At 43.4% G+C, this 21,868-nt stretch overlaps 1 protein-coding gene across 3 annotated transcripts in view; it reads right to left on the reverse strand.

The window, feature by feature from the left end:
- The window catches only part of LOC121920324 (regulator of G-protein signaling 8-like), a 58,533-nt gene that overhangs the window by 31,627 nt on the left and 5,038 nt on the right, over positions 1-21,868 (reverse strand). The window contains exons 2-4 of one of the 3 annotated variants that reach the window (XM_042447456.1): positions 9,255-9,674; positions 6,279-6,361; positions 4,182-4,244 (exon numbers count right to left, since the gene is read on the reverse strand). In XM_042447456.1, the coding sequence (XP_042303390.1) occupies positions 4,182-4,244; positions 6,279-6,361; positions 9,255-9,674 (566 nt within the window). Of the gene's footprint in view, positions 1-4,181; positions 4,248-6,278; positions 6,362-9,254; positions 9,675-21,868 lie in introns of all 3 variants that reach the window. The other 2 variants (XM_042447455.1, XM_042447457.1) reach the window with 2 other exon arrangements.

Here is a 21,868-nt window from a genome sequence, read left to right on the forward strand (position 1 = left end):
CTCCCCACAAACTACAAAACAAAGAAGCTTCCCCTCCCCATTCTGGTCTGTTTCTCTCCAATCCTTTTGTCAGTTTTTTCCCCAGGATGTGCAGCTCAGGAAATAAACCAGGGCTAACCAGTGTTGTAAGTTCAGATGTAAGAAAAAGCCTTGGCTTAAACAAGCCAGTAGTTGTAAATCAATAGCAAACAATGGCTTCCAATTATATTTTGTAGCTTGCTAACAGGTCATAGTTTACTTTTGGACTCAGGTTCCAAGACAAAATAACAAGCCAGAATTCAACAAACCACAATCTGGTTCACAATTAATGCCAATCTGGCCAATGTTTATCCAAAGTAATTGTTCTACTCCCAGTTACATGCTTCTTCACAAGAAGGTAGTTATTTGCCAATGCCCCAAAACATGTGGCTGAGCAATATTAAAGTGTGGGCAAGATGGCAATAGTTATTAATGAGGAAGAACACACAAACTAGAAGAGGCTGCAATAGTTTGCTTCTGCTTAAGCCTTCTAGGAAGAGCAGAGTTCTGCTCCCTTTCTCTCCTTCTTGCTGAATAAACTGATAGCCAACTACTTTTGCATCTCAAACTGAGGACAAAGCGGAGAGGTGAGAGGAGGAGAGAGAGAGAGACACTTTAATAGCAGCTGAAAAAATGGAATAGCAGTGGGTTAACTGGGACTGTCCCTGCCAAATTGGGGGCAGATGGAGAATATGGACTTCTCTCACAAATCCAAGCTAAAATGTATTCAGCCTGGAAAGGTTTGCATTTTTTGTCCTTGCTTCTGCTTCCAAACACTATACCTCTCTTTGTTATGCCACCTTTTAGGGAAGCGATCAAAACAATTTCAAAAACAGCATCATCATCACCACCATCATCACATAAAATATGCATTTTATAATATACATTTCACATAAACTGGGCTCCTCTTTGTCAAAGCAGAATTGCACATTTTTAACCCTGCTGCTGGACACAGGATCTACAGAAAGAGAAAGGAAAGGTTCCAGCAAAATGTCTCTCCAATCAGACATTATGAGATGCATTCTAACCCCCCCCCCCCATTTTCTAGGCAACTCTTGCCATAACCTATGATGGTTGTGGTAGGGAAGGTGTGCCCTTCCAGGTATTTCAGGATAGCAACTCCTGCTGCAGGACAACAGATTATCACACAGGGACAGGATAATGATGGGATTGCTCCCTTATCCTTATTCCGCCTTTGACTGCGAACCTGTGAAAGGCTTTCAGATCGCAGCGCTATTATCCCATAACCGAAGCGGCATTGCATTAACATGAACTCCTGTTAATGCAAAATGCCGCTTCAATGACAGGACAATGACGAGACAATGATGGGATCTGCACAACATCATTTGAAAGTCTTTCACACAATCACGGTCAATCATGATTTCCAGACAGTATAATGTATGCCAAGCAACACCTGCTGAAATATCCTCTTCGATAGGCTTGCCATAAGGAGGGAAATGACTTGAAGGCACACCACAACAAACATAACCATGAAAGGTCATGAGCCCCTTCCAGTTTTCAACCTTTTGAACTGAAGGCTCCAGGTGGTGGCTGATTCTCCTCTGAGTCATTCCCTTCCAGCTCAGGTGACACATGACCCAGCTCTAAACTTCAGGAATTTTTCCAATATCTTTGCCCACAATTCTGGGCCTTTTTTTCCTTTTCCTTTTTTTTTTACCAAGACTTGTCCAACCATGAAGCGAATGCCTTAGATGTCAGACGCCCACCTGATGTTCTTCCTGTGCTCCCACCCTGAACTGGGCAGGTGCCCTCAGTAGTGCCCATTTCTATCTTTGAGGGAAGGTTCAACTGCCAACTCAGGGCATGTGTTCCACTGTTAAACAGCTCTGGTTGTCAGGAAGCCCTTCCTAAGGTTGAGGTGGAATCTCTTCCCTGTAGTTTACATCCACTGCTCCAGGTCCTACTCTCAGGAGCAGCAGAAAACAAGCTTGCTCCAGCCTCAGTATGACTTCCCTTCAAATATTTAAGCAGGGATATCATGTCACCTTTTTTCCAGGCTAGACATACACAGCTCCCTAAGCCTCTACTCATAGGGCATGGTTTCCCAGACCTTTTGTCCTTTGTAGCCATCATGTTCTTTGCCACAGGAAAGCAAAGTGCCTTGGCAGGCTCTGTTTTTTTCACTCTCGTGACTGCTGGGAAGCTCCCAGATACACAAAGCCTCTGGATTCTCAGGTGTCCACTCTACAGTTAGTTCGGTCATCTGCTGTCCACCCCACAGGGCTCCATGGTCATTCCACACAACTGTGTGCCCCATAGTTGGTGTTTAGGTTCATCCTTGATTTCTTGGAACTGTACATTGAATGAGATTATGACCCCTCACATTCTCCCTCAACCTTGCTTTTTGTGAAACTGCCATTTTTCAATTCCAATTTAAGGAGTACTGTTGGTTGCTCCATTTCAGCTTAGGGTGCATATACTTTGTGAAATTAATGCAGTTTGACACCACTTTAAATGCTGTAGCTGCATCCTATGGACTCCTGGGATTTGTTTTAAAGGGTCTTCAGCCTTCTCTGACAAAGGTACTGGTTCCTCACAATATTACAAATCCCAAGATTCTGTAGATGGAGCCATGGCAGTTAGAAGTGGTGTCAAATTGCATTATTTCTACAGTGTAGATGCACTCTTAGGGGCTGTGCAGACTGGCCATCAAGCGCGGAGTCGGGCCGTAGCATCCACATGATGCACATGGCGCTCCTCTGGCACTGTGTTTAGATGAGCACTGTAAAAGCCAGAGTGGGGCCGCAGCATGTGGTTGCTGCAGTCCCAACCTGACAAAGGAGGAGGCAGCTGCAGGCCATCCCTTCAAGGGCTGTCTACAGAGCCCCTCAGTCTCCCTCGCTTCCAGTTTCCCCTCAAGAAAATGCATTCTTGTAACATAGGCCTACAGCCAATAACATCCTACATTCTTTATGATATGGTGGGGAAGGGGGTCACTCACAACTGATATGTGATTTGGCTTGACAGAATGATTTGTTTGTGAGTTTAAGCCCTGCACTTTGCCCATTCCTGTCTCAAGGCTTAAACTCACAAACAAATCATTCTCTCAAGCCAAATCACATTTCAGACTCCTTCACTTCTACCTATAGCTGGCTTATCTCCTAAGTGGTCCATCGACAACCATTACAATCTGATTAATGTTGTTTCCGACAGACTGCAGACTCTGTCAGGTAATGCATTAGGGCATAGCAAAGCTGAAAACAGATCCATTTGCAGTAATCAAACGGCATGCCCACAAAAATATTAAGGCAATGCACACAATAGATTTGGCCCTAAAGTTATCCAGATTTTGACCGCTGAACAAATCAGGCAACTGTAACACTCTTGTGTAATCTATCTATGTGGAGGGTGTATGTGCAAAATGAAGACATTGCCCTTTCAAATAAGACTTCTCCATCCCCCAAGAAATTATCTTTCTATCCCCAAATTGCTAGCATTGCAGAAATTTAAAACTTCAGTCGAGCATTTAGAAATACAGTTTAGACATCCAAAGGAAAGGGCAGGCAGTTACCACGGGAATGCAATCACGGCAAACAGACGAATTCTAGCTGTGAAAACTTTACAATGCCTCACTCTCTGCAATGCTAAAAATTTGGGGATGGAAGGGAAATTTTTTATGAGATGAGAGAACTCTTATTTGGAAAGACAATGCCCTCATTCTGTAGCCTGCATAGCTACAGTCTCATGTTGTGGCATCTTAAAGACTAACAAAGTCATTATAATGTGAACCTAGCTCATTTCATTAACTGCATGGTTTCACGGCATGGAAGCAAACAGAGTGACTTATTCAGCTTGATTTATCATGCAAGACCCAGATTGCCCCAGAAAATCCAGAGGTTTACAAGTGGAAACCGGAGGTTTACAGATGTGGAAGATGCATTTTTCCCTAGTATCAACAGATGCTGGGATGGGTGCATATGTGTCTTATCTTGAAAAATTTCCTAATTAGCATGGGATCCTTGCAACACTGTTGTCCAGGCAGGCTCCTCTTATTGCTTAGGAGACAGGGGCTCAGCTGGGCAGTCTAATGAAGCCTCCCTTCATCTCCCATTCCACATAATAACTGGAGGCCTTGCTAGATAACATTAAAGGAAATGCACACAATGCCATTCTTAATAGACAAAATATTAGATGCAAATTACCTTAGCGAGTGTGTACCCTGGCTTCCTGAGCTCCATAGCCTTAGGAAAGTTTTTTTATTCCTCCTGCTGTAATGATAATGAGGATAATCAGAATCATAATGATGTCAAAGAGGCAACTGAGGCCAAGCTGCACAGGGGAACTCACACGCGAAAACTTCAAAGCTGCAGGAGAGAGGGTCAGCATGGAATGGAGAAAGAGCAGGCTACAAAGAAGGGGAGCACCTTTCCCACGCTCTCTCCACCTCTCTCTGCTCTCCTAACTGTCCTGTCCCAAAACAATGTTTGAACCAGGGGTAGGGAAGCATGTGGAAGGTTGCCACTTCCCTTGGAAAACCTTGAGAATCCCAGATTGAAGGGACTAAAAAAGGTCCTGGCCGACTGCGTCAGTTGAAACAGTAAATCCTGGATTTCTCCTTCATTGCAGGCTGATGGGAGAGTTAAAATGCAGCAGTGGTGATGAAGCAGAAAACCATGCAAGATGACTGACACTAGAAGGGGGGTGTCACCCAGTGGGGTGGTACAGCTGGACAGACTGGCATAGCTGCTGGGCAAGTGAGAAAGGGTGCTTTCCTGCTTGCCCAGGAGCCACACGGTACCCTAAATGGGCTTTCCAGAGGCCTCAGCACTGACTTCAGAGTCTGGTGGGCACTGATTTCAGGGTTTGGTGCAGCAGCAGCCATGGATGTCTTTTGTGGGAGCTGCAACAGTCTGGCTGGGCCTGGAAGGGAGGGCAAAGCAGTTTGCCCCCCTCTGTACCAGGCAACATTTAGGAGATTATCGCGCCATCTTTTATTCCCGTTCTTTAAAAGGTCCGGGAGAAACCCGGATTGGGTATGGGCTGAGTACTGCCTGGGGACTGAACTGTGTGATAGAATCCATCCCTATGCGTTTACATTCTGTGCTTAGCATGGGAATAAAAGCCAGCACGAAAATCTCCCATCCTGAGGGATGCCACTGCCCCTCATCCTATGTTTGAATGGCCAAATACTGTATCCTGAGGATAACAGGAATCATAGTTCAGCTCATCAGAAGACTGATGTGGCATATCTTTCAAGTACTCAAAGACCTTATGTCAGTCAACACACTACAAAGAAGATCAATCCACCATATTATTATCCTCACATTTCAGGTTTTAGGAGGTGAGGATTTGGGAACAGCACAGGCTTGAGGCTGAGAGAAAATGTCTTACATAAATCCCATATAGTGAACTCATACCAGAAGTAAAAGTTGAATTGGGCCCCACTTATAACTGAGAGAAGTATGATAATCTCTTAGGACCTTAATACGTGGGGATAACTGGGCAAAATTGTGGGTAAACAGTGATTATCCCATGCAAGATGCAATATTGCAATTAAGATCATTAATAGGGAAATCCTGAAAGTGATTTGTTGCTGTTTATTGCCTGTTTAATAGCAATATGTGTGAAAATCTTTATTGCAATATCATGTTTTGCACGGAATAATCACTGTTTAAACCCCCGATTTCTCCCATGTGATGAGGTCCTTAATATTATTTATATAGATATTTCTCCACTACATGGAGTATTTAGAATACTTATATCCTTTAAATTGTCTTTACAACATCTTAAATAAATAAATAAATAAATAAATAATATATTCCTGTGATATCACACATTCTGGAGGGGCTCTGGGATCACAATAATCACTACCTGGTAAAGTCGGAAGTGAAATGAGGTTTTTCAAAAGGGATTTAGTCATTTATACAAGGCTTATCCAAGACATTTTGCTGACTGAAGAGGAGAAGTAAACAGTGTCCTTCCCCATAAACTTCCAAATTCAAGGTGCACACCAGCCTAAGCCAGCCAAAGTGTTTTGGCATTTGAAGTAGAAAATGTCACAAGAATCTCCATCTCCCTGCCAGTAAAAATGCCATAATAATAAATTAGTAACTAACCACATGGCAGTGTGTTGGACTGGATGGCCCTTGGTCTCTTCCAACTCTATAATTCTATGATTTTATGATTTGCTGCCCCAAATATCTGCTGCCCTGAAGTATCTGCCTCATTCTCCTCAATGCTAGGACCAGTGTAACTGTGTAACTGTGTGCACGACCACTAGACTCCACTGCTCCACTCACCGCCGGTGTTTCTGCCTCTGACGTGTCTGTTGGGTACTGTCACAGTCTGATCCCAAATCTGACTCCACACTCGAGGCCAGAGACTGAAACACAGAAAGAAAAGAGCCCAAGCTCTGTAACACTCCAGATTTACCAACAGATAAAATAAAGCACATGGCTACAGGTCTCAAGTTCTTTATAATCTTTCAAGTTTTTGAAGGAGGGTTGGGCAAAATGCAGCCCATAGTTTCCCTAAGGATCCCCAACCCCTTTTTGTGTGTCTCAGTGTTCCCAATATTTTTTTAACTTCTTTTTTTTTTTAAGTTGACTTTGGGCAAATCAATAAATTAATTAGAGCCAATGGGGAAAGGAATTGAAGACACTATAGTCTAACCAGTAGTTGATATCACATAGTAGTTGATGTGCCTCAGAATAAAAAAGAAACCCACTCAAGGTTGAGAATAAAGTGTTGCAGTTGGTGCCAGGAATTGCCAGACAGTAGTCTAGGACAACAGAAACATCATTTGGCTATACTTTTAAAAATAAAACTGAGAATACAGTAACAAATACCACAACCGCCTTACATATTTGCTTTACTGTATCTGGAGGAGCCTCAGCTGAGGACTTTCCCTGTTTCATTGGCTTGTATATATATATTTTAATGGGATTTTATTCTGGGACAATCAAGAAGCTAGGGAAATATGGGAATCCTGGCTTAAAATGTCTGAATAGTTCACACGCTGCTCAATCTTGTATTGGGAATGGCTATACGGCTTGGATCCAGGTTATTTGAAGGACCATGTCTCTATTAGCCCATTAAAGATCTAAGACCATCCTGACAGGCCCTTTTGTTGGTCCCATCATCTTCACAGGATGAACTGGTGGGAACAAGGGAGAGGGACTTCTCAGTGGCTGCTCCCAGGCTTTGGGACTCCTTCCCTAGAGAGGCCAGGATGGCCAAATCCCTGCTTTCATTTTGGTAGGAGGTAGAAACATTTTTGTGCTATCACACTTTTTCAGACTCACAAGGCTTGGGCTTTTAAATGCTGTGCAATTCAGATATCAAGTTTTGTAAATAGTTTTAAATACATTTTAATATTTTTAATGTGGAATCTTTTAAAATTTTAAAATTAATTGTTTTTTAAACTTTATATTTATTATTTTAATGCTTTCGTATTGTTTTTCACTTATAGTTTTAAATTTGTTGTTAGCTGCCTTGAGTCCCTATATAGGGAGAAAGGTGGGATATTAATAATAACAACAACAATCATCATCATTATCAAACCATAGGTGTGGCTTGTTTATTGTGTTATTCAAAGTACATGGATGTTTTCCCCTCTCTGGTTTGTTTCACTCTTTCTGGGCAAACCAGATGAACAAGCAAAACAAACAAAGAACTAAGCCACAGGATTTTTGGAAGTGAAACAAACCAGGGACCCCACTGTGAAAAAATGAGAAATCAAATCAGAGAGCAATGCTTTGTTAGCCACATTCACCATAGGCAGAAGCAACCAGGCAGCAAATAACACCAGCACACTACTGATAACCAATAAGCTAGGCTTCTCATGGTTTGCTGATATATTGTGTGGTCTGGCCAAAACTACGGAAATCATCTCATAAACCAGCAAACAAATTCTGATCTACCTTTCATCCATTCTTGGAAATAAAAGATCCCTTACTTGAGGATCGCTTTTAGTAAATGACCTTTCCTAGATGCTTTACATATGTGTATGTGTTCAAGTCGCCTGTTCATTTTTGGCAACCCCCATGAATTTTTCATAGGGTTTTCTTAGGCAAGGAATACACATCCCTTATCCAGATCATCCACAGCTCCCCCTCTCCAATTGTCTATACTGAATCGGATTGTGCCTCTGCAGCATGAAGACTGAAGTAGTCTCCAGGCAAGGCACTGTAACTGAGGACCAGAGTTTGCGGTGCACAATTACCATTTTGGAATTCAGCTCTCAAAATCCCCCATATTGCACAGTCATCAACTCCCAGCACTAGAGTTCCAGAGACCAAGCGTATAGATATGTACAGTACTTGCTATTGCTTGCTATTCAAGTCCTCACTATGACCCAAAACTCAGAAAACTCAGCCTCTTCATATTTGGAGAATTCAAGCTCCGTTTCTTCCTCATGGCCCTTAGCCAACATGGATCCCAGGTGCTGGCCTTAGGAATCCATGCATGGGAAATCTAAACCAAAATTATAACACACTTAAAAAAAAAAGCTGGAACTCGTTTGCAGACATGGCAAAATTAAATGGTGTCATCCTTGCAATCTGCCCTTTGTTACATAGCTGAGATTATACTTGTGTTCTGCAAATGATGCCTTCGGTTAAGAAACCACTGTTTCTAGGCTGTGTGGTATTCTAGGTCAAGCATTATGTGGAGTGTGAGGCATTCTAAAGTTGTTGGACTGCAGCTCCCATCATTCCTTGACACTGTCTATATTGGGCTGGTGGGAGCTTCAGCCAAACAACATCTGGAGAGCCACGTGTTACCAATCTCTATCCTAGATCTTTCTTGACTCTGTGACAGGAATGGCCATGATGGTGAAGACAGGGTGGGGTGGATTCTGGAAAGAGTAGCTCCAAAATGTAACTTTCCCAGGCTCAGGGTTAGAATAACAAGTCAGTCAGACAACCAGGCAAACGAACTGGTCACCCTTCTGTCCTTCGCCACACAGATCTACAGAGAACTGAGGAGTTTGGGCTCCCAGGCCCTCTGCCATAACCCTTCCTTGACAATTAATTATCAGCTTTCGACTTAGCCTTGGGATACATTTTTCACTGCAGGAAATTCCAGAGATTAAAACCATTGGGAACAAAGACACTAAAATATTTATATGAGCAAGCTGGAAAAAAAAATTCTAGGCTCATGCTTCTCATGAAAGCCAGAGGGTTGGGGGAAGAGAAGGAAGACAACCGGTAATAAAAGGGATGAACTTATGAGGCCCCGGAGCCAGAAAAAGACAAAGCGGTGTATCCACTGACTTTATTCGAGCCGCCAAAGAGATTTCTCAAGTGCTCCTTTGCAGCCGCAACTTTCCCTCTTAGCCGCCGCTCTTTCCGCAGAGATTTAGGGGATGGCAAACTCCACCCGCTTCCGGTTTTGTCCCCCTCAGTTTCTCCTTGACACGGCACCCCATTTTGGTCCAAGCGCCCTTCGCTGCGGGAACGCCACACACCTCCGGGGTCTTGTAGTGGAAGCTGAGGACAGGCCGTCGCATCCGTAACCTCCAAGCGGATGCTCGGGGGACGGAGTGCCTCTTGGCCCCGTCTTTCGTTGTCCTCTCCTGGCTCTGACTCCTCACAGCTTTGTTGTCGCCGGTGGAGGGTGCTGCGGTGCCAGGGTAAAAAGTCACAGTCTACAAGGCAGCCTTCAGAGCCACATTTCTGAAGAGGACTTAGCATCTGCACAGGAAAAAAGAAATATTTATTTATTGACACTCGGCTTTCCACATTTGTGGCTTTAACTTTTGCGGCTTTGATTATTCACAGATTTGATTAATACATTCTCTCTTGGAATCTCTAGGTCCTCCAGCACAACTCTGTAATCAACCTCTGCCAGAAGTCATGCTGGAGGACCTAAATGTTCCTAGAGAGAACATTAGGCATTTGTAGCTCCTCCAGTGCAATTCTAGGGTCAACTTCTGGCAGATGTTGACCACAGAATTGTGCTAGAGGACCAAGAAATTCCTAGTGAGGTGTTCTCTCATGTTAAAAAAACAAGAAGCTGAGGCAGTTTGCTTTTGCCTGAGTTTACAGGGAAGGGCAAGATTCCACCACCACCCATTCTCTCCTTCTGCACAGTTGACAGTAACTGAAGTAAATTGAGCGCAAAGGGGGAAAGTGGGAGGAGGAGAGAAAAACTGGGACATTATAACAGCAGCTGAAAAAGTGGGAAGGACAGAGAATCAACTGCAACTGTGCCTGCCAAATAGGGTATGCAATGGCTGGAGCTTTGCTGATGTCTTATGTCAGTGCAATTTTTCCTTTGGAAGTGGTAGGACATATGTATGTGGTGCAGAACGTCTCTAATTGGTTCAAGAATCAGGAAGCAGAGTTGCACCTTTGATGCAGATATAAATGTTCAGTCAGTATTTCACATTTCATTTCAGCAAAACATAACTCTGCATGTACAGATCTACACTCCCAAGGAAAGCTCTCACCCAAGGAGTTTCAAATAAGGAAAGCTTACATTATTATATTAAAACATGGTTGAATGCATTATTAAATTAGATTTATGAAAAAAAGTTTTAAAGACTGTCATTTGACTAAAGCAGACTGCAGAAAACAACAGCAAAACCGACCCCCTAAAGACATTCAGATTTGGTCACTGCAGACAAAATCAGTGTTGGAATAGGGATGACAGGGAATCAAAACAAGAAAAAGGACACCAAAAGTAAAAAATTTCCAGATAAGTCTTACAAAAGCATTAGCAAAAGTGAAGTAAGGTCCATTGTTAGCTAGCTATCCAGGTATATTGGCCAAAATACCTGGAGGGCCAAAGGTTTCTCTCTTCTAAAGACAGACTCTACGCAGTATTTCAATGTGCATTTCCATATCCTCCAAAATAGCACAGATGAAAAACAGGCTATATGGCCAAGCAACATCACAGTGTAGTCAAGATAGCAACAGTTATTAATGGGGAAGAACACACTAAGAGAGGCTTCAGCACTTTGCTTTTTCCTGGGAAGGGCAAGATTACACCTTCTCTCTGCAGAGCTGAATACAAAACACTTAAAAGTCAGTTTGCAGCAATAAAGTAAACCAAGGACAAGGGGAGAGGAAGAAGAAAGAGAAGGGAAATGGGACGTTTTAAAAGCAGCTGAAAAAGTAGGATGGCAAAGGATTAAATGGGACTGTCCATGCTAAATTGGAACAGCTGGAGAGTAGGATATGAAAGTGATTTCAGCTTTTTTTACTTCATTAAGCCTCCAGCAACCTCCTGACATATTGGCCCCATCTGGAGGAGCCATCTGGTTACTGACCTTGTGATGTCCTTGGACTGGAATTAACATACCCCCCAACTGTCCGGATTTGGCAGGGAGAGTTGGAGGCTGTGTAAAGTGGGAAAAGATCAGAAGAAGATGTTTGAAAAGGAAAAGAAAAGATAGGAAGAAAGGAGAAGTACTACTACAGGTTGAGTCTCCCTTATCCGGAATTCCAAAATCTGAAATATTCCAAAATCCAAAATTGTCCATGTAGGTAACCAAGATAGATTTCCATAAACTGGGAATGACTTGAAGACACACAACTTTCTGATGGTTCATTGTACCCAAACTTTGTTTCATGCATAAAATATACACAATATAGACTTCAAGATATGTGTAGACTTGAGTCTCACCTCCAAGATACCTCATTGTGTATATGCATATATTCCAGAATCCAGAAAACTCCAAAATCTGAAATACTTCAGGTCTCAAGCCTTTCAGACAAACGAGATTCAACCTGTACTACTTTTTGTATGGGGGAGAGGAAGTTTTCCATTAGAGCCAGTGATGGAAGTTCTCTCTCCCCAATTTAAATTCCAGAAGATGATTTTTTTTTCTTCAGAAACACAGTAAAGGAGAAAAGGGTTGATTTCCCTTTCTATGCCCTGCTCTGATCCCATCAATGCCTCTGCCAACTGGTAGTGCAGTTGTGGATTTTCCTGTGCTAGACAGATGAGGCCGCTCCTCACTTGCAACCAAATCTACAAATAAAGAATCTCTTTTGTTATGAGCCAAGAATCTTCATTACTGGGTTGCGATAACACAGTGGTGGTTTGAGAATTGGATTATGACTCTGGAGACCAGGGTTCAAACCCCTGTTCAGCCATGGAAGCCCACGGGGTGCTTTTGGGCAACTCTCACTCAGCCTCAGAAGAAGGCAAACACAAACCCCCTCTGAACAAATCTTACAAGAAAACCCTGTAATTGTTTTGTCTTAGGATTACCATAGGTTGGACATGACTAGAAGGCACACAACAAGAATTTGCTTTTTTAAAGGAACTAAAAAGCAATACAATTGATATAAAGATGGGATTAAAGTCATGCCAACCTTGCCTTTGGAGTGCTGGGTGGGATGGAGGAGTGAAAGCCCTGCTGTCTCCCATGGCAGTCTGTTCTCTTTGCTTTTGTTGAGTGTGAGCAAATTGGAAAAAAAGGGGATTTGCAAGTCTCTTGCTTAAACTGTGGAAGCAAATGCAAAATCCACCATGCCTGGAATATCCATTCTTTCTCCTCCTCCTCCTAGCCTGCATTAAACCTACAGTATTTCCATGTCACACAAAGGCCAGGATTGGAGGTCAAAGGCACTTTTTAAAGCGTCTCATGTGAACTGATGTTCTGCCCATTCTATGCAAACTTCTATCCCAGTCATTGGGATTGTCATCATGAATTCTGAAGTGTCACTAACTGTGACATTCCCCATAGCCATGTGTCCACAGGAGAGTCCCAAAACAGACTTGATTGCACTGACCCACATCAACAAGCCAGACCTGGCAGGCTCCCCTGCCCTAGAAGTGGGTCTTTTCTAAAGCTGCCCATTCTAGACCAAGTTTCCTTAAATTACTTTAAATGTAAAGTGCCATATATACTCGACTATAACTCATGAATAAGTTCAGGGCAGGTTTGGGGGCTAAAATTATGGATTTTGATATGACCTGTGGATAAGCAGCCTATTTTGTCCACTTTCTGTGTGGTTTGTTTTCACATTAATGCTCAATGCCCACGACGTCATGTAAAAACAACCTGGCTTCTGCGGGATTTTTTCACTTTGTGTATGTGTTAACATGGGGCATCGTGTGAAAATGATCCTGCTTTTGTGGGATTTCCCTGTTTTAAATCCTGTTTCTGCATGGAAAAAACCCAGTATGATAGACTTCTTACACTGTGGTTCATACTCAATGACATCACTGGGACCTGATTGCTATGACATCAAAAGCTATGATTTCAGATTCAGAGGCATGGAAATCTCAGAGCCTGACATAGCTGACTTGGCAAACGTAGAGGATACCCATTTAGGCTGGGCTTCATTCATTCTGCAGCAGGTTCTTTGTGTTAAGACAACCTGAGTAATTTTGATATAGCGAGATCTATAAATATAATAAATACATAAACAAATGTGTTCCCTCGCACCGACCTCACTTGAGATCAAGTACTGCTGGCAACAGTCTGAGCAGAGAGTAATGGACCAAAAGTTTGACTATGATATAAAGCAGTTTTATTTGTTGAGCTTCTGGTACCTCCGTTATAGTTCTACCATTACCAGTGGCCCATTTGCACCACACAGTTATAGAGCTATAATTCCACTTTAACTGCCTTAGCAAGATCCCAGGAAATTATGGGGCTTGTAGTTTGGGGAGGCATTACAGCTCTCTGGCTAAGAATTCTAAATCCACTCTCCCTAAAATGGAATCCTAGGATTCCATAGGACAGAACAATGGGAGTTAAAGTGGAATAATAGCACTATAATTGTGCAGTGTGAATTGGCCGCAGGTCACTCTGGGATTCCCTGAGGCCTAGGGGGTGGGCTCTTCAGATGTCACAATGTGGGGCTCTTATGATGTCACAGTTGTTGTGTTACACTTGCAAATTAATGAGTATGGGGCTCTACAGACTGCCTCTATCTGTGTCGGATCGAGGCCATGGCAACCGCAAGCCACAGCCCCAATCTTTCCTTTCCATGGTGCCAAAAGGAGCCACAAAAAGCGGCTCCTTTTTGCACCCAGGAAAGGGCCCCATAGCCACTGGCATGCAGCTTTTCCACGTTCCTTTGGCACTGCGTCATGTAAATGCAGAAACGCTAGAGGAGTGACGTTGCATGCTGTGATGCCGCATGACATGTGGAGCGGCGCACCATGTCACATTGGCCTGGGAGTGGAGTTGGAGCATGCATTATGTGGATGCCACGTGGACTTAATGGACGGCCTGTTGAGCCCCTATATGTCTGTGCACATTTGCTGATATGCATGTGAGAGACAATGTGGATTTCCAGCACTGTTTCGTAAAAAACAAAACTGAAATCCTATTGTAGCTTTAACTAGAGTAGACAAATTGAAACAATAGGATTTACACTAAAGTTGATGCACCTTTCAGTAATTAAAGGGTCTACTTAGTTAGGTCTAACAAACAGAATATAGGCCATTATGTACAACATGCAGATGGCCAGAGGGCTTGGTACTATGTAAGCTAATACTACTAATACTAGAAGGGAGCTCAAGGGCAATCTAGTCTGACCCTTTGCCACGCTGGAAGCCATATCTAAAGCACTCCTAAGAGAGATGACCATTCAATCGGTGTTTCATCTAATAATACGTGCATATTAATTTTAGTGGACTAAAGGTTTGCATTAGATACAAAGCATGCCCTCCCCTCAACATTTCATAGATGAAAACTAGAACACAGGTGGTCAGGAAACACCAGAGTGTGATCACAATGGCAAAAGGTATTAATGAGAAAAGCACAAAGGCTAGGAAAGGCTGCAAAAGTTTAGTTTTGCGTCAGCTTCATGGGAAGAACAAGATATTCCCTCCTCTCCTTTCCCCTTGCTGAGATAACTGAGTGCAAAGAAACTTTGCATTTTTAACTCAGTTTGCAGGAATAGAAGTAACCTGAAAACCAAGGGGGATAATGTGGGGAGGAGAGAAAAACTGGGACATTTTAACAGCAACAGAAAAAGTAGGACAGCAGAAGATTAACTGGGACAATCGCTGCCAAATTGGAACAATTGAAGGTTATGATATAATTGTTTCCTACATACTGTTGCCTCAAACAACTTAGAAACTGCCTGCTTGAACTGGTATTGCATTAGTCATTTGCACTCCACATTAATTTGACAAAACCATTCATTGTTGGAACGGGTTACTACTAGAGATCTATTTCCAAGGTTCACAAGTTGAAACACTGTACGCAAAGAGATCTTACAGCACCTTTCAGACTAACAGAGACTAACAACTTGAAACACTGGCCCTCCACTCTTTGTCCTGCTCCAAATGACATGGTGGGTATGTGTGCATGCAATTATAGTGGTATCTCCTGAGGTTTGGGTCCAGGACCCCCTGGAGATACCAAACTCAGTGGATGCTCAAGTCCCATTACTGTATATACAATGACAGAGTAAAATGGTGCCCTTTGTATAAAATGGCAAAAACAAGGTTTGCTTTGGGAATTTCTATTGTTTTTGAATATTTTTAGGCCATGGATGGTTGAATTAGTGGATAAAAAAATCCGTGGATACAGAGGACCAATTGTACTCTATCTCGTTTGTTCCTCTGACCCTTATCCTTCCTGTCAATAGTCCATATCCTCCAACATCTCATAGATAAAAATCAGGACACATGTGGTCAAGCAACATCTGAGTGTGATCAAGATGGCAAAGGTTTTAAATGAGGAATATCAGACAAACTACGAGATGCTGCAGCAGTTTGCTTTTGCCTGAGCCTACTGGGAAGGCCATGAATCCACCCTCTCCTTTCCTCCCTCGCCCACCCACACTGAATTAGTGGAATGCAAACTGTTGTTTGACCTCAGTATGCAGCGACTGAAGTAAGTGGATAAGTTGACCTCAATTTGCAGCAACTGAAGTACTGTAGATACTCATGTTTAAGTCAAGAAATTTTAGTCAAAAAATTGATCCCAAAAAACTGAGTCGACTTATCTATGGGTCAATGTATGTATTATACTTTAACTCTTATTTAAAAAGGAGTCATCCCCTGGTGAAAGTCAAGAATATAATCTGTCCTGGAGGCACCAAGCCTCCTCTGGTTTTTGTTATCCATCCATCCTTTAGTGTGAGCACAAAGTTATGCTTGCCGGAATTTTAAAAGTTCTTTTGCATTGTTTCCTTTGCTTCACCTTTTAGATTGTTTCTTACATGCCCCTAAGTTTTACCCTCGACTTATCCATGAGTCATATCAAAATCCATAATTATGGCCCCAAAAGCTGCCCTTGACTTGTACATGAGGTCGAATTATAGTCAAGTATATATGACAAGCTGAGGACAAACGGGGAAATGCAAAGAAGAGAAAGAAACTGGGACATTTTAAAGGCAGCTGAAAAAGTGGGAAGACAGAAGATGAATTGGGAGTGTCCCTACCAAATCGGAACTGTTGGAGGACATGACATTGTATGACATTTTCATAAACACCTTTGAGCTGGGCCAGCGAGACCTGGCCCCTGTGAGACACCAGAGATGGACAACTAGGCTCAAAAGTCATAAAGAAAAACACAAAGCAGATTTTTGCCTCCTCCAGCTATGTTTGCCCTGAGATTTTAAAATACAGGCTGGAGACCTGGAAAAATAGAGCAATTCTCTGAGACTTCAGTGGTGCTCTGAGACCTGAAAACTCAGGGTAGCCGCCTGGGGACAGGAATGTTTTATTCCTTTCTCTCTCTCATATACACCAGAGACCAGTTACCTTTGGTCACCTAGCAGCGGCCCTTCTGTCAGGCTGCCTGAACATGTTTCTGTCCCAGCGGGTCATTGCAAGAACTGAATCTTTTAGCCATGGCAGGTGCCTGAGTCTGCCATGCTGTTTTTCATTTTTTCCTTCTCCTCCTCTTTTTCCCCCTCTTGTGACCTGTCTTTTAAATGCTTTGGTGTTGTTTGCTTGTTTCTTTTAAAGATTCATGTATAAGACATTCATGCTGGGTATTGTTTTGATTGAAGGGTAGGTGAAAAACGGGTAGAATCCAGGGCGGGTATAATGTGGCCCATGGGCTAAGGTGGCACCTGGAACCCACTTTAATGGCCCCTCAAGCTCATCTCTGTCCCCAAATATCCCCATTTTAAAAATGGGTGTGTTTTTCAGGTGATTTTCACATGAAAAGTGTCCAGAAAATATCCCAGATATTTCAAAACACCCCACCCCATGCGCACAAGACTGCGTAACTCCTCACTGCCCAAAAGTACTGCAGTTTCCTTTTGTCATCCATCTCAAAATGGCAACTGCTACTATTTAGAGAGGGACTATAAAAGAGAATGGAAGTATTTGGGTTTGCTGGGAGGATGTGGCCTCTTGGGGATTAGCCCCTATCCCCACACTTATGCCCTGCTATAAACAAACCCTGTTTGCCCTACTGTAAACAAACAAATCCAATCCTGATTTCCTTCCTTCTTAAAGGAGGAGAAGAAACAGCAACTAGCTATACAATGTCATTGAGGTGATCCTCTAACACATATGCACACCCATAAATATTTCCATTCAGTTTGGAACATTCCTTGTGTGCAAGCTTTGCTCAGCTTTGCCGTGAAGTCGGCCAGAGGACCAGGTCCAGAGATGACCTGGGACACATGTGGTCAAGTATTTTCTGAGTGAGGTCAAGAGGGCAAACACTGTTAATGAGGAAGAGCAAACTAGTAGTAGCTGCAGCAGCTTGCTTTTCCCTAAGTCAACAGAGAAGAGCAAGATTCCACACTCACCTCTCCTCAGTTCATTCACACAAACTACGTTAGCACTTTGAACTCCATTTGCCACTACTAAAGTAAGCTGAGAATGAAAAGGAAGGAAGAGAGATTAACAGGAATGTTCTGAAAGCAGTTGAAAAAGCGGAATGACAGACTACCAATCCCTGCCAGATCAAGTTAGATTGTTAATGCGTGCCTTCAAGTCATTTCTGACTTATGGCGACCCTAAGGCAAACCTGTCATGGAGTTTTCTTGGCAAGATATGTTCAGAGGAGATTTGCCAGTGCTTTGCCCTGAGGCTGAGAGCATGTGACTTGCCCAAGGTCACCCAGTAGGTATTATGGCCAAGCTGGGAATCAGATCATGGTCTCCAGAGTCCTAGTCCAACACTCAAACCACTATGCCACGCTGGCTCCCAGTTGGAGGGTATGAGAGAACACTATTCACAAAGCTATTTTTCTTCCCACCAAGGAATTCACAACAATCCTGCAAGGTAGGTAAGGACAAGTGACTGACTCAAGGTATTTTTTTGCTTAAGTAGGAAAACTGAATCTGTGTCTCCCCAGTTCTAATCAAACATTTTCTACCATGAAGTGCCCTGGATCTCACATGCTTTGCAAGCAGAAAGTCAAAAGATTCAATGCTACCTTTCTTCAGTTAAAACCACTTCAGGGAATAAGACTGTGAAAGAGGTGTAATTTTCTACACACATAAAAAAAGTACAGTAATGTTTGGGAACCACTGATCTAGAGGAACGTGCTATAAACTCCAAAACATCAACGATGAAAACCAATGCATGTGCGACCAACGAGCATCCAAGTGCAGTCAAGACGGAAAAAGTTATTAATGAGGAAGAACAGATAAGCCAGGAGAGAATGCAGCAGTTTGCTTTTGCCTGAGCCCACTGGGAAAGGCAAGATTCTGCCCTCTTCTGTCCTGTTTCCCTGCAACCCCCTTTTGCTTGCAGCAACTGAAGGCCCTCTCCAGACGGGCCCTTTGCAGCGTGTCCACGACATGCTAGGGTTGCCTTGGGGCGGCGTGTGCACACACCCCGCAACTCTAGCACATCATGCACGCACTGCCGTTATGCAGCACACGTAACCATTAGGTCGCAGCTGCACAGCTTCCATATGGAGCTGCGCATCTGCGATGTATATGCACCATCTTTGGCACTTTGCAGTGCAGCAAAAAGGAGCCGCTTTTTGAGCTCCTTTTTTGGTGCGTGGCTGTGCGCAGTTTGTATGCTGCAGTGCAGCTGTGCAGCAGAGAGAGGCGCCGAGGAGGTGTCTCTTCTGGGCGGTCTGTACCCCGCCTGAAGTAAGCTGAGGACAAAGGGGGGAAATGAGAGGAGAGAGAAACTGGGACATTGGGAAGAAGTGGGACGGCAGAGGATTAATCAGGACTATCCCTGCCAAATTGGGACAGTTGGAGGGTATGATGTCCTCTGGAGCTATTTCTCTGCTAGCTGCCTAGGGCCAGTATCATATTCATGTGCTTGTAAATTAAACTGCCGCAGCAAGGCCTCCGGTTACAAGATGGCCCTAAGTAAATAACATTACAAAAATAGCCTTCCAATGGAAGGAAGGATCTAATAAACTGGAATATAATTTAGGGTCACAGCATGTCTGAACCCTGCCCTGCCCATGGCACTTTGTGGTTACAATGCACAATGTTTGCTGGGGCAGACGAAAACATTTCTGCACCCTTCGCTAACTAGCAGTCCTGGGTGGGAATATGTCAAGATCCTCCAAATTAGTGGCACAAAAATAACAATCGGAAGCTATAATGGTGGGTCTTTATACCCAATTCTGGAGGCTCCATGGTGCCAGTGAGTTTCCCATGCTTTTATGACAGTGTCCCAGGCTTTTTTCCAGGTCTATTTTCCCCTCCTGAATTGACCTGCCACCTTCAAGGCTTTCCTGTTAAACAGGGCCCCAGGAAAGAAGGGTTAAGTCCTCTCCAAATAGTGTTTCGCACCCCAAGGGAGAGTAAAAGGTCAAGGAGGGAGTTTCTGGCTTATGTCTCTGTGGAGATGTAAATCATGTGCCTGAAGAAAGGGAAAACAGGGAAGGGAGGGAAGTTGGGCTCATGTTATTACCAGCCATCATCCCATTCCTGCTCTGGCTTGATCTGAGTTTTCTTGTCCTATACAAATACACAAACACACACACACACACTATTGCAAGAGAGGCTTGAGCCCTCCCACCAGGATAGGGACCAGAGCCAAAGAAAGATGGATTTTTCTATCAGAAGCCTCTCATGTGTCCACCAGTCCATCCATCCTGAAGACGGAGGAATGTCCAGAGCATAAACACCACCAAGAAGGGGCCCTTGGGGAAGCACAGAAACACAGCAAGGTTCACTTGTCAGTTTGGAACAAGACATCTGAGAGAAGGGAACTGAAACTGGGGGATACTGGGAGATGTAATCCCTCCACCGCCAAGTCACCTTTTCCTGAGCCCTGACTGGGATGCAGGCAAATCCTGCAGACCAAGATTATATCCATGCTACCCTCTGCGATTCCACTTTTTAGGTGCCATGATTCCATCGTAAGGAATCCTGGGATTGGTAATTTGGTGAGGTGCTTAGAATTCTTCGTTACGTATGCCTCTGTGATTCTGCTTTAAGTGCCATGGTTCCATCCTACAGAATACTGGGATTGATAGTTTGGTGAGGTACTTAAGAGTCCTTTGGAGGTTTTGGGTTTTTCCCCCCAAGTTATGTGGCCATGTTCTAAAAGAGCTTATTCCTAATGTTTCACCAGCATCTGTGACTGGCATTTTCAGAGAGTGCTGGTATGGAAGTGAGTGGGGAATATACAATTGGCCCTTCGTTACGTGGGAGATCCATTCTGGATCCCACCGCGTAAAGGAAAAAACATGTAAACTTAAGCCCCATTAGAAGTAATGGGGGCTCATTCCCTCAGCGCACACCTGGAACGCCCCACTGTTTCTTCCGGGGCACGGGAGAAGCCTTTCTGGCACTGCATATTCTGCTGAGTTGGGAGGAGAAAAAAGTCAGGAACAAACTCTTCTAGAACAATGCTACATAACCCGAAAACCTACAAAAAACTATGAATGCTGGCCACGAAAGCCTTTGATGTCACCTTAGAGTCATTTGCTAGAGAGCTCTAAAGCTGTAGTTCAGGGAAGTAGATGAGAGAATTATACCACCTCAACCAATTTATACATCCCAGGATTCTGTAAAATGGAAGCAGTGTAATTAAAGCAAGGCCAAAGTGCTATAACTGTGCAGTGTGGATAATTACCCAGGACAAGGTTAGCATGGCTACAAGGAGGATGGGGGGCTGAGAGAATCTTGGGCACAGTTAAAGGGTGCCTCTCCTTCTTCTCCAAATTTGTGGGGAAGCAGAAAGATCGTAGAATGGTACAGTATATGGCCAGGGTTGTGTGTTTGGGGAGTAGAGAGAACAGGAGAAGAGGGGCAGGCACTGAGAGACTGTCTAATGTTTAATGTACAGCGAGCCCTTGGTATGCATTGGGGTTTGGTTCCAGGACCCCCCATGGATACCAAAATCCGTGGACGCTCAAATCCCATTAAATACAATGGCACAGGAAAATAGTGTCCCTTATATAAAAGAGCAAAATAAAAGGTTTGTTTTTTGGAAATATGTATATCTTCATACATACATACATACATACATACATACATACATACATTATATATGTATTCCAAACCATGGATGGTTCAATCTGTGGATAAAGAATCCATGGATACAGAGGGCCGACAGCAATGTAAAATGTGACCTGGGCTGTATTTACATCACACAGTTATAATTCTTGGATCCTACTTTAACGGTCATGGTTCCAGTCTACTTAATATTGGGATCTGTAGTTTGGTAAGGATGTTAGATGTCTCCAGTGTAACACCCCACCCCACCCCAACTACAGCATTAGTGGTTCCTGGGACAGACTTTTAAGTACCTCACAAAACTGCAAATCCCAAGGATTCCATAAGATGGAGTCATGGCATTTAACAAATAAATGTAATAAATAGCTAACCTTGGTAAATAGGTAGGGACATGCAAGAGGCATCTAAAGGTCTTTTATATGGGGAAACAACACAGAATATAAAAGGAAGTCAGGGGTAACATAAGATTAAAAGAAAGGTGGGCACTGATCATGCTTTTCTGGAGCCTCTTGGTGCCACTATTGTCATTTATATTCCACCTCTCTTTCAGTGATTGAAAGGTG

Source organism: Sceloporus undulatus, chromosome 2 (genome assembly GCF_019175285.1).
Source record: "Sceloporus undulatus isolate JIND9_A2432 ecotype Alabama chromosome 2, SceUnd_v1.1, whole genome shotgun sequence".
NCBI lineage: Eukaryota > Metazoa > Chordata > Lepidosauria > Squamata > Phrynosomatidae > Sceloporus > Sceloporus undulatus.